A 13,491-nucleotide genomic window follows, 5' to 3' on the forward strand; every position below is an offset into this window, starting at 1 on the left:
AGTTATACTATTATTAAGTGGCATATTCAGGTTTTGAACCTAGGCAGAATGTGTATACTTGTTAACTGCTAAGCATGTGTTTTCTTGCAGATCCTATTCCCCATGCTCACATTTTAATAGCGTAAGGCCAAGGCAGGCCTTGGGAAAACCTGAGTTGTATTTTCAGGGCCCCTCCACCCCCTTTTCAATTATCCCTAGTCAGGGATGCTAGATCTTATACTGCCTTGGGATGACCACAATGTCCATCATGGCAATGGACCCTGATGTGTCTTCCCCTTTCACTAATTAACTTCTCATTCTCATAAAAACAACACTGCCTTCAGTCCCACACCCTTAGGAACGTGCTTTCTTTTGAGGGTATTCCTAATGATCAGTTTATGTTTGGTAGCAATAGTTGCTCTGATACTTTGGCCACCTGATGCAGAGCCACCTCACTGGAAAAGACCCTGATGCTGGGAAAGACTGAAGGCAAAAGGAGAAGGGGGTGACAGAGGAATGAGATGGTCAGACAGCATCATTAACTTAAAGGACATGAATTTGAGCAAATTCCAGGAGATAGTGGAGGACAGAGGAGCCTGGCATAATGCAGTCCACAGAGTTGCAGAGTCGGTCCTGACTTGGTGTCTGAACAACAACAGCAGCAATCAATAGTTGTTGATGTATTAACCTGATGGATAACATACATACTTTCTTAAGCCAAAGAAATTACAAATGGTAGAGCTTTCAGATACAGAGGTGGGCCAATAAAAGGCTCCTTCTTATAATAATGGCAATAATGAGAGCAGATGAGCCTACTGACCACTGTTCTAATAGCTGGGCTTGTACACACACTTTTTCTCAACTCATTTAACTCTCACAACAACCCTATGACTTGGTTACTATTATTATTTATGTTTTATAGCTGAAGAAACTATACTAATATTTCCAAAAATTTTCAAAAATCAAACAAAATGAATAAAGGGGTTAGTAAATGGCAGAATACTTTGGCCACCTGACATGAAGAACTGACTCATTGGAAAAGACCCTGATGCTGGGGAAGATTGAAGGCCGGAGGAGAAGGGGACAACAGAGAATGAGATGGTTGGATGGCATCACCGACTCAACAGACATGAGTCTGAGTAAGCTCCGGGAGTTGGTGATGGACAGGGAAGCCTGGCATGCTGCAGTCCATGGGGTTGCAAAGACTGAGAGACTGAACTGAACTGACTGAAATGGCAGAAATGTAATTAGGACTCTGTCTCTAAACCACACACTCAACTGCCTTAGAGTGTTAGGATAAGAACCTAGAATAGTGCCTGCCTCAAAGTAGCCATTTAATAAATACCTTCTGAATGAATACTGCTCCATGTATAATACCAGTCCAGCAGCTGAGATGCAAGACCACTGGTGATATTAATCCTTAAGATCCGTATATTCCGTATATTCCGAGTAATTAAATTTTTTCTCTATGTTAACCAGGGGGCAATTTACTGTAAAGAGTTAGAAAGCTGACTATAGTGTCAATCTTTGCATTTAATCACTCCAGGCGTCCTCTCTGGGCGTTACAAACCCAAATCACATAGCAGGTAAATGATGCCTTCCAGCTGATGTCAATACTCATCTTTGATACTTGACAGGTAGCATGATTGAGAGAAGCAGTCTCTATGGTTTGCAAAGCAGCGGATGGCCACATGCAGTATGCCTTATTTCACTCACTGCTGACATGTCACTCTATTGTTTTTAGAACACTACTAAGCACACAGTTCCCACTCTAGTACTCTTGCCTGGAAAATCCCATGGACAGAGGAGCCTGGTGGGCTGCAGTCCATGGGGTCGCTAGAGTCGGACACGACTGAGCAACTTCACTTTCACTTTTCCCTTTCATGCATTGGAGAAGGAAATGGCAACCCACTCCAGTGTTCTTGCCTGGAGAATCCCAGGGACAGGGAAGCCTGGTGGGCTGCCGTCTCTGGGGTCGCAAAGAGTCGGATATGACTGAATCGACTTAGCAGCAAGCACACAGTTATGAGTAAAAGCAAAAATCCTGCCAAGGGATAAAACATAGATATGACTGGATTAAGAAAAAAATTTAAAAAGGAAGGAAAGTCTGAATTTTGTCCCTAACAGCCAGCTGAGCTTTGCATGAACCTCCAAATCTTTCTGAGAGCAGATGGGATACTGGGTTTTTGTCAAAATAGACAGGGCCAGAAAGATCTCCCAAGTGTGAAAAGTTGGAAGTGGGCTCGTGTCTCTGTGTGAGGCTGGCTGGGGTATCTGTACATTTTTACTGTAAACTGCTCTATTTTGCTCTTCAGTGAGAGGACAGTATCTGCTGCTATTTCATAACCACACCTCCATGGAGATCCCTATCCAGAGCTGTCTGTCTGGAAATAAAATCAGTGTCTGGCTTCTCCTTCTGGGCTTTTCAAAATCTGATGCAAAGTGTGACGAAGCCAGTTGTATTGTGTGTGATTTGGAATGAAACAACAGAAAATGCCACAAGAATGTTGCATTAAGTGCCACACAGGAAGTGTCCTAGGGGGAAAAAATTTGTCCTATGGTGATTTTAATGACTGAGAAACTACTGAACAAATATTGACTGCTCCTTAAAAAAACGTCGATTACTTACAGTCTTTAAAATGGACATCTACAACCATTTTTGTAAATGAGATTCCAAGTTCTAAAACTTGATCAGATCAGATCAGATCAGTCGCTCAGTCGTGTCCGACTCTTTGTGACCCCATGAATCGCAGCACGCCAGGCCTCCCTGTCCATCACCAACTCCCAGAGTTCACTGAGACTCACGTCCATCGAGTCAGTGATGCCATCCAGCCATCTCATCCTCTGTCGTCCCCTTCTCCTCCTGCCCCCAATCCCTCCCAGCATCAGAGTCTTTTCCAATGAGTCAACTCTTCGCATGAGGTGGCCAAAGGACTGGAGTTTCAGCTTTGGCATCATTCCTTCCAAAGAAATCCCAGGGCTGATCTCCTTTAGAATGGACTGGTTGGATCTCCTTGCTGTCCAAGGGACTCTCAAGAGTCTTCTCCAACACCACAGTTCAAAAGCATCAATTCTTCGGCGCTCAGCTTTCTTCACAGTCCAACTCTCACATCCATACATGACCACAGGAAAAACCATAGCCTTCACTAGACGGACCTTTGTTGGCAAAGTAATGTCTCTGCTTTTGAATATGCTATCTAGGTTAGTCATAACTTTCCTTCCAAGGAGTAAGCGTCTTTTAATTTCATGGCTGCAGTCACCATCTGCAGTGATTTTGGAGCCCAGAAAAATAAAGTCTGACACTGTTTCCACTGTTTCCCCATCTATTTCCCATGAAGTGATGGGACTGGATGCCATGATCTTCGTTTTCTGAATGCTGAGCTTTAAGCCAACTTTTTCACTCTCCACTTTCACTTTCATCAAGAGGCTTTTGAGTTCCTCTTCACTTTCTGCCATAAGGGTGGTGTCATCTGCATATCTGAGGTTATTGATATTTCTCCCAGCAATCTTGATTCCAGCTTGTGTTTCTTCCAGCCCAGCGTTTCTCATGATGTACTCTGCATATAAGTTAAATAAACAGGGTGACAATATACAGCCTTGACGAACTCCTTTTCCTATTTGGAACCAGTCTGTTGTTCCATGTCCAGTTCTAACTGTTGCTTCCTGACCTGCATACAAATTTCTCAAGAGGCAGATCAGGTAGTCTGGTATTCCCATCTCTTTCAGAATTTTCCACAGTTTGTTGTGATCCACACAGTCAAAGGCTTTGGCATAGTCAATAAAGCAGAAATAGATGTTTTTCTGGAACTCTCTTGCTCTTTCCATGATCCAGTGGATGTTGGCAATTTGATCTCTGGTTCCTCTGCCTTTTCTAAAACCAGCTTGAACATCAGGAAGGTCACGGTTCACATATTGCTGAAGCCTGGCTTGGAGAATTTTCAGCATTACTTTACTAGCGTGTGAGATGAGTGCAATTGTGCAGTAGTTTGAGCATTCTTTGGCATTGCCTTTCTTTGGGATTGGAATGAAAACTGACCTTTTCCAGTCCTGTGGCCACTGCTGAGTTTTCCAAATTTGCTGGCATATTGAGTGCAGCACTTTCACAGCATCATCTTTCAGGATTTGAAATAGCTCAACTGGAATTCTATCACCTCCACTAGCTTTGTTCGTAGTGATGTTTTCTAAGGCCCACTTGACTTCACATTCCAGGATGTCTGGCTCTAGGTGAGTGATCACACCATCGTGATTATCTGGGTCGTGAAGAGCTTTTTTGTACAGTTCTTCTGTGTATTCTTGCCACCTCTTCTTAATATCTTCTCCTTCTGTTAGGTCCATACCATTTCTGTCCTTTATCGAGCCCATCTTTGCGTGAAATGTTCCCTTGGTATCTCTAATTTTCTTGAAGAGATCTCTAGTCTTTCCCATTCTGTTGTTTTCCTGTATTTCTTTGCATTGATCGCTGAAGAAGGCTTTCTTATCTCTTCTTGCTATTCTTTGGAACTCTGCATTCAGATGTTTATATCTTTCCTTTTCTCCTTTGCTTTTTGCTTCTCTTCTTTTCACAGCTATTTGTAAGGCCTCCCCAGACAGCCATTTTGCTTTGTTGCATTTCTTTTCCATGGGGATGGTCTTGATCCCTGTCTCCTGTACAATGTCATGAACCTCATTCCATAGTTCATCAGGCACTCTATCTATCAGATCTAGGCCCTTAAATCTATTTCTCACTTCCACTGTATAATCATAAGGGATTTGATTTAGGCCATACCTGAATGGTCTAGTGGTTTTCCCTACTTTCTTCAATTTCAGTCTGAATTTGGCAATAAGGAGTTCATGATCTGAGCCACAGTCAGCTCCTGGTCTTGTTTTTGCTGACTGTATAGAGCTTCTCCATCTTTGGCTGCAAAGAATATAATCAATCTGATTTCGGTGTTGAGCATCTGGTGATGTCCATGTATAGAGTCTTCTCTTGTGTTGTTGGAAGAGGGTGTTTGTTATGACCAGTGCATTTTCTTGGAAAAACTCTATTAGTCTTTGCCCTGCTTCATTCCGTATTCCAAGGCCAAATTTGCCTGTTACTCCAGGTGTTTCTTGACTTCCTACTTTTGCATTCCAGTCCCCTATAATGAAAAGGACATCTTTTTTGGGTGTTAGTTCTAAAAGGTCTTGTAGGTCTTCATAGAACCATTCAGCTTCAGCTTCTTCAGCGTTACTGGCTGGGGCATAGACTTGGATTACTGTGATATTGAATGGTTTGCCTTGGAAACGAACAGAGATCATTCTGTCGTTTTTGAGATTGCATCCAAGTACTGCATTTTGGACTCTTTCGTTGACCATGATGGCCACTCCATTTCTTCTGTGGGATTCCTGCCCACAGTAGTAGATATAATGGTCATCTGAGTTAAATTCACCCATTCCAGTCCATTTCAGTTCGCGGGCAGTATTAAAAAAAACAAAACCCTTCTGATATTTTGCCCATCTGCAACTGAGTGAGCTGTCAACTGCTGTTATTTCTCCAAATGTAATTTCTTTGCTTCAGATTTAAGATTGTTTCGTTAAATATGAAAATAAACCACATAGATGATGGTTAGGGTATACACAACTTCCAGTAACACAGAACAAGGTTAGAGTATTTGGTAAAATAGTCTGGAGTGTGACTCACTGCATAGCTTTCAAAACTTAGTGGATGTTCTTGAAAAACACTGCCTCTAAATTTCAGACTAAATCCTAAAGCTTGTTTTCTTCAATTTATGAAGCTTTTAGGACAAACCTGGCTTTGAGAAAAAGCTTTGATGAAAGAATTCAGAAAACTAAGAGTAACAACAGTAACAAAATTAGAGAGCAGAGTCATATTCTTGGCTTTTAAAAACTTTTCACTTAAGGAGAGACAATTCCCAGACCTTATTTGTGGATACAAAACCAAGGATCTTTAGAAGCCCTCAGGCTGAGAAGAATGGATCCAAAACCTTATAAAGAATCCTGATTAAGGAGTCATGACATTTCTGCCTATAGTTTCTCAGACTTCAACCAGGCCTTGCAATTTCCCTCCAACAATGCATTTTATTCTTCCAGGATTTTCTACAATAGCACACTGTCAACAGATAAACTCACTTGTTATATAGCATAAACGCTCTAAAGGGTAGTAGTATACAGGAGACAGAAAGTTTACATGACTGAAACTGTAGGATTGCCAAAGCATTATGAAGAAGAGTCTAAACTTTTATTCCTTCTCACCATTTCTTGAAATGAGATTATCATCAAGGAAAATCTGAAAGTTGGTTGTCCATGTTTTATTCTGGGCTTAGATTTGGTTCTCATTGTTTTATTTTCTTGTCCCCCTTCCCACTTTCTAGCATGCCTGTGGCATATATAGAAAGCCTGCAGATTAATTTCCCTAAAGTTAAAACTATATACAAGTTTACCTACATTTGCTACAGCAAATACTGTTACGTATCACTCACCCTTTGGGAATGAAGAGTTTTTGTTTTTTAAAATTCATTATATGGTGATGCTGTCCTTCAATGAGCTAAAGAAAGTTAAGACGGTACCTTGGCATAGAAATTAATATGGTGAATGTTACTGTTTGTTCTTCTTTATGAAGAACGTTACATGCGTCAATGCACACAATGACTGTGTGGACCCTAATCATCACCTGTGACCATAAGTAGAGGTAACGGTGTCCTTGAATAGCATGTTTCATGTTCCTTCTAAAATGTGAGAACATATAGTCTGAAATGGGGCCATGTGAAAAAGAGCTGCTCAAATAAATACTGTAGAGTCTAACAGGCAAAGATAGTCCTATACCTATTCCTATATAAATAATAGCAGCTAACATTGCATTTAATATATTGCTCAGTACTATTCTCTGTGCTTTTTATCTATAATAACTCTTTAATCCTCACAAAAACTTTATGCAGTAGGTATTATTATTACTATTTTTATAGGGAGGGGAAAAAAAGTCAGTGATAGTCTAAGTAATTTGTTAAAAGGCCACAGTCACTAAATGGTCAAAGTTGGATTTAAAACCCAGGTAGAGTGACCCCAGAACCTACAATGCTTCATTCTTATTCCCTGCCTTATGAAGTTAAAAGCTCGACACTTATACCATCAGTGAGTTTTTCTCAAACTCCACTGCTGCTGTTGTTGAGACATTTTGGGGGCATTTTTTTTTAAAAAATCCCGATTTTGATTTATGGCAAGGAAACTATGAGCCAGCAACCAACTTCACATTTTGGGGGCATTTTTCAAAAAAATCCCAATTTTGATTTATGGCAAGGAAACTATGAGCCAGCAACCAACTTCACTCACACCATAAAAATATTAAACTGTATCAAATGCCTTTATACTAAAAATATTTTCAAAAAACACTGAAGTGCAAGTAAGCTCAAAGATTTATCACCAAGTGTGGAATTATTCCACAATATCAAACGCTAGACCCATTAGTCATCAAGAAAGGAGATGATCACATTTAGCAAACTGCTACTCATTATATAAATATAAGGTATTTTTACTATTAAACTTTTATTCTGAACCCTAACATAAAATGTCTGAGATATTCAAATCTATTTTGGGACACAAAATATTGGTTCAAATTAGGAGAGTTCTTTTGGATGAACTTTGACTTGCCAAGAGTTTTAACGAACAATACAATATATAATCACGAATCTTATTCCTTTGGACACAATCAGACCTCTCAGCACTCTGTCTTCATATAAACTGTCTTTCTGGATCTGGGGTCTGAAGAACACACTGAGGTTAATATTATGCATAAAACAGAACAAAGAAGTATGAACAATATGTTCTTCAAATCTGGACAGGTTTCCATTATCATGAAGTGACAGAACTCCTGACTTCTGGGTCAAAAGAGTTGCGAGGCTATAAGGATCAAAAATTCTACAGCACATCACTGAAAAGGAAAAAAAAAAATTTTTTTTTTCTTTCCAGAATGAGCCTAATGGCCTAATTAAAGAGAGCTGGAAGAAAGGAAGCAAAACACAGAGCACTTGTAAGTCTCACTGTCTACCTACATGTAAGATCTGCCAATGATTAGACATGCTTATATTTAATTTTGAGTGTGTGTATGTGTTCAGTGGCTCAGTGTGTTCGACTCTTTGCGACCCCATGGGATTATGTAGGCAAAGATCAACTCCTCTGTCCATGGGGTTATCTAGGCAAAAATACTGAAGAAGGTTGCCATTTCTTCTTTCAGGGGGGTCTTTCCGATCCAGGTATTGAACTGGCGTCTCCTGCATCGGCAGGTGGATTCTTTTACCACTGAGCCACCTGGAAAGCCCTTTGTTTAATTCTAGAGCTTTATAGTTAGAGCAGTGGTTCTCACAAGGACGATTTTGCCCTCCCACTTCCCCAACCTGGGATATTTGGCAATGGCCTGGAAACACTGTTGACTGTTACAACTTGAGATGAGGGTCTACTGGCCACGGATGCTGCTAACCATGCTGTAGCGCACAATACAAGGGCCCACAACAACTTATCCAGCCCCCAAAGTCAATCGTGCCAGGTTGAGAAACCCTGGGCTGAAGGAACAGACTTTAGGCCTAAAATTTATGCCTAAGGGGGAGATGGTGCATCTGGAAATTCTTGATTCAATTGCTCTAACAACAACCATTTGAAAATGTGTTACTTGCACCTGTTGATCACACAGGCACACAGCCAGATTATCAAAAGCAGTTTAGAGGGACTAGGTAGTTACAACTCCTCCCCCTACCTCCCATAAGAACAGAAAAGGGACCTATTCAATGATAGGATCCTAACCCCACTTAGGGAGAAGTATCCGCTATGGATGCCTTCATGCTTCCCTTCTGATGAGGACTGCTGCTTTGTGACTCCTGTTCTGGGTAGCTGTCTTTGGGTCTTAAGTTGTAGTCTTATTCCACACCGAAGGAACTCATACAGCCTTTGTTGGGGTAAGTATCTTTCCAACAATCATAACACCACACCATTGTGAGAAAGTACATTGTCACATAATAAAAAACTTGTTATTTTCTTTATACTTCTCTGCAGTATATCCCCATGTAAATGATGTGACTTTCCTTTTCACATTTTCTTTTCTCTGCTTCTTCAAGCTTTTAGGCATATATTTATCTTACATGCTTTATATTTCTTGGTAATTATTCTCTAGTTATTTCATGTGAATATTTTGCTCACTAGATTTCAGACCAGGCTAAGATCTGTATCTTCAATCCCATGAAATCCCCTCTACCCCAGCATAGATCTGAGCACAAACAACCATTTAATAGCTTGTTGAATAAACTAACCAGTAATATGCACATAAATAAGAGAGCTGAATAAAATACACAACAAATATTTCTATGTTGATATTCCACTGGGCAAATAAGGCTGATTGGACACTCATAAAAACATACACCAAACCAATAACATATAGTTTTTCTGTAATAGTTAAAGAATGATTATAATATGGTATTGCTTAAATATATTGTACTATTTCTTGCTAGGTAGAAATGTAAAAGGACTTGAAGAGGAATTATATTTCCTCTTTCTTATTTTCTACAAAGCAATGAGTCAAATTGCTGAGTCAAAATGCTGAGCATTTAAGTCTCAGTATCAGTGCACTGACGTGTAGAAATGGATGGATTCTAGTTACGTATTGATTGTATGCAAAATCAGAAAGTATGAAGTAAACTTACTTGCTGTTTCTGTTAAATGCTGTGAATAAGCCAAACACTTTACAACAACCCCAGTAGCTGGTTTCATTAGAGATGTATTCAACAACTGCTTGCAAACAACTAAATGTTCAACGTAATAAAAAAGCTATGCTTTCTGGAATCTTCTCATCTTTTCATAAAAGAGATCATTTCCCAATATTAAAACATTGCACTTGAATCATGATAACTAACATTTTTAAAAAAGATCCAAGAACTTCTTGACCTAATATAACCACAGAGTATTGACCATTTAAAAATGCTTACCTGGGATGAGAACGTACACACCAGAAAGTCTGCCTGGGAGAGAAAGTGTATATCCAGGATCACACCTCGGAGTGAATTTTCTGTGTATCGATTGTGTAGTCCAGCTGACCAAGAGATAGAGTTATCACTAATAAATTCATAATGGGGGTACCTGGAAAAAGAAACAAAATCACTGAAATTATAGAATTCTATCAGGAAGTAGTATCCTACCAACAGGAGGTGAACTTCCTTTACACAGGCGTGCCTCTTTTTCCAACAGTAAGGAGAGCTTTAACTCTGGCACTCAATAGAGTAGCTGACAAAGCATCTTTGAATCCACTGATGGGGCAGAAACCATTCTGGGGTGTCCTTTATGTTAAAAGTTATTGGCATGTCATATAAACGACACATATGCATCAGAATGTCCCTTTCAGTTCATGAAATAATTGAAAATAGAAAGCTCTTTCTTTGTAACGAGTGACCTTGAAGCGCTTTTTCAACCTGCTTTCATTTTTTTTCACATCGACACATTTTCATTTTATGCATTCCTCTCCCACTTTTATCCTTAAACTATCTTTTTCATCTTTTTAAAAGTGTAATTTATACATTGTCTTTTTCTTCCAGTTTTATTGATATATAATTGACATACAGTACCGTATAAGTGTAAGGCACAATGAACTGACTTACACACGTCACGAAATGGTTACCACAATGAGTTCAGTCACTATCCCTCATCTCCTAAAGAGACAACATTTTTTAAAAAGGAAAAAAAATTGTTTCCTTGTGATGAAAACTCTAGGGATACAATGTCTTAACATTTTGCTGTGGCTAGGACATTCAACACTACATTGAATAAAAGTGGTAAGAGTGGCCATCTTTGTCTTCTTCCTGATCTTAGAGGAAAAACTTTCAGCTTTTCACTGCTGAGTATTACGCTAGCTGGGAGATTGTCATATATTACAGCCTTTGTTATGCTGAGGTACATTTCTTCTACATTCACTTAGAGTTTTATTATAAATAAATGTAGAATTTTGCCAAATGCTTTTTCTGCACCTATTGAGATGATCATATGACTTTCATCCTTTGTTTTGTTAATGTGGTGTGTTGCACTGATGGATTTGCAAATATTGAACTGTCCTCATATCCACATGATCATGGTGTATGATCCTTTTAATATATTGTTGGATTCAGCTTGCTAACATTCTGTTAATGATTTTTGTATCTCATCAATGATATTGGTCTGTAAGTTTCAATTTTTGTGGCATCTTCGTCTGGTTTTTGAATCAGGGTGACCTTTGCCTTGTAGAATGAATTCAGAAGTCTTCTTTCTTCAATTTTTTGGAAGTACAGGCATTAATTCTTCTTTAAATATTTCATAAAATTCACCCATGGGGCCATCTGGTCCTGGACTTTTGTTTGTTGGAAGCTTTTTGATTAATCTTGATTCAGTTCCATTCCTGGTAATTGATTTGTTCATATTTTCTATTTCTTCCTAATTTAGTCTTGGAAAACCGTAAATTTCTAGGAATTTATCCATTTCTTCTAGGTTGTCCATTTATTCACATATAGTTGTTTGCAGTAATCTCTTTTGATCCTTTGATTTCTGTTGTGTTGTTATGGATAGATTGCTCATCTACACTTTGCTTAGTTCTTTTGGGGTTTGTTCTTTTGTTTGAAGCACATTATTTGTCACCTCATTTTTGCTTAATTCTTTGTGTTTATTTCTATATATTAGACAGGCCAGTTATGTTTTCTGTTCTTGGTGAAGTAGCTTATGTAGGAGATGTCCCATGGGGTCCAGCTACATACTCCCCGCTCTGGTCAACAGAGGTTGTATGTGGGCTGAGGGGGCACTTCTGTTGTGGTGGGGCCAACTACTGTGGGCAGGCTGGGAGGGAGGGCTAGCTCTCAGCTTGGCTGGCTGTCATGTCCTGCCTTATGTGGGGGCTGCTAGCGGCTGGTGGGTGGGTCTGGGTCCTGACACAGCTGGCTACATGGTCTGGGGAATCTTAGGGCTGGTGCCAGCCCGCTGCTGGATGGGGCTGGGTTCTGGTGCTCCTGACTGCAGGTGCGCAGGTCCTAAGGCTGGTCTGGTCTTGTTGGTGGGAAGTGCTAGGTCCCAGCACAGCTGGCTTTGGGGCCTGGGGATCCCAGTACTGGAGGCAATCACCTAGTAGGCACATAAGCCCCCAGTGGTAATAGGCTAGAAGGAGGACTCGAAAATGGAGCTTGCTAGCACCAGGGGCTCTGTGGTAGAATGAGCTCCCCACTGCCTGTGGCCAGGGTCTGTATCATCAGGGGGAGTCCCAATTGCCTTCTGCCTCTCTAGGAGGCTCCAACCTGCTTTCAAATTTGGTCACTGAGCTTTTCCTTTAGAATATAAATCTCATGATTAAATCTCACTTAAATTTTTAGTTTAGAATTTGTGGTATTTCAGACTTGTCTCCTTTAACTTCCATATGTAGGTCTGGCACGCATGCATGCTCAGTCGCTTCAGTCGTGTCCGACTCTTTGCAACCCCAGGGACTGTAGTCCGCCAGGTTCCTCTGTCCATGGATTTCCCAGGCAAGAATACTGGAGTGGATAGCCATTTCCTCCTCCAAGGGATCTTCCCAACCCAGGGATCTTCCCAGGGATCAATTCCGTGTCTCAGGAATTGCACGTGGATTCTTTACTGCCGAGTTACTGGTGAAGCCCTAATCCCCATTAGCACCATCTTAACAAATAATGGTGACAAAGAAACCATTCTAATAAATTTACGTTAGTAAATTCCATGTAGATGTTCACCAACTAATATTGTGGTAGTCCTGAGAGGATATGTGTTAAAAATATTGAAACAGGATGTCTTTTAAAAATCTACCATACGTTCAAATAATTCTACTCTGAATCAGAGGTTTAATTATATTTCAGTATAGAGTGAATAAATTTTCTCAGTACATGTGATAGATCAGAGTTAAGTTGTCAACTTTGGGAAGTTACATGCAAAAGGGATAATCATTGTACTTACTTTATATAATTTTTAATAATTAAATTAAGCACTGTAAACGGCTTAGAAGAGTACCTGGTATACAGTAAATGCTCAATAAATTTAGCTAATCAACTAGCTGTGACTGTCAAACATTCTTTCCTCAGACATCCACTTGGTTTTATCTCTTACTTCCTCCATGTATCTCTGCTCAAATGCTAGCTCTTAGTGAGGAGTTTGGCAAACCTTAACCCTTCTATTTGCTTAATTTTTCTCCATGGCTCTTATCACTGGACATAATATTTATTTACTGTTTATTTTGGGCCTCCCTGGTGGCTCAGTGGTAAAGAACCTGCCTGTTAAGCAGGAGATCTGAGTTCAATCCCTGGGTCAGGAAGATCCCTTGGAGAAGGAAATGGTAACCCACTCCAGTATTTTTGCCTGGAGAATCCCATGGACAGGGGAGGCTGGCAGGGTACAGTCCATGGGGTCACAGAAGAGTCAGACATGACTTAGCAACTAAATAACAACTGTTTACTGTCTGTATTCATTCCCACCTCCATCATCCCTAATTAGAATGTAAACTCTATAAAAAGAGAGGTATTTCTTCTGCTCTGTTTACTC

General features: G+C 40.0%; 1 protein-coding gene across 33 annotated transcripts in view; it reads right to left on the bottom strand.

Moving 5' to 3' along the window:
* FUT8 (fucosyltransferase 8) overlaps positions 1-13,491 on the bottom strand; it is a 361,102-nt gene that overhangs the window by 19,742 nt on the left and 327,869 nt on the right. For all 33 annotated transcript variants that reach the window (XM_086320236.1, XM_086320227.1, XM_086320238.1 and 30 more), the window contains one exon: positions 9,924-10,074. In XM_086320236.1, the coding sequence (XP_086176362.1) occupies positions 9,924-10,074 (151 nt within the window). The remainder of the gene's footprint in view (positions 1-9,923; positions 10,075-13,491) is intronic.

The sequence above is a fragment of the Bos grunniens genome, chromosome 10 (assembly GCF_055505025.1).
Source record: "Bos grunniens cultivar Pamir isolate PY7600 chromosome 10, Bosgru_T2T1.0, whole genome shotgun sequence".
Taxonomy (NCBI): Eukaryota; Metazoa; Chordata; class Mammalia; order Artiodactyla; family Bovidae; genus Bos; species Bos grunniens.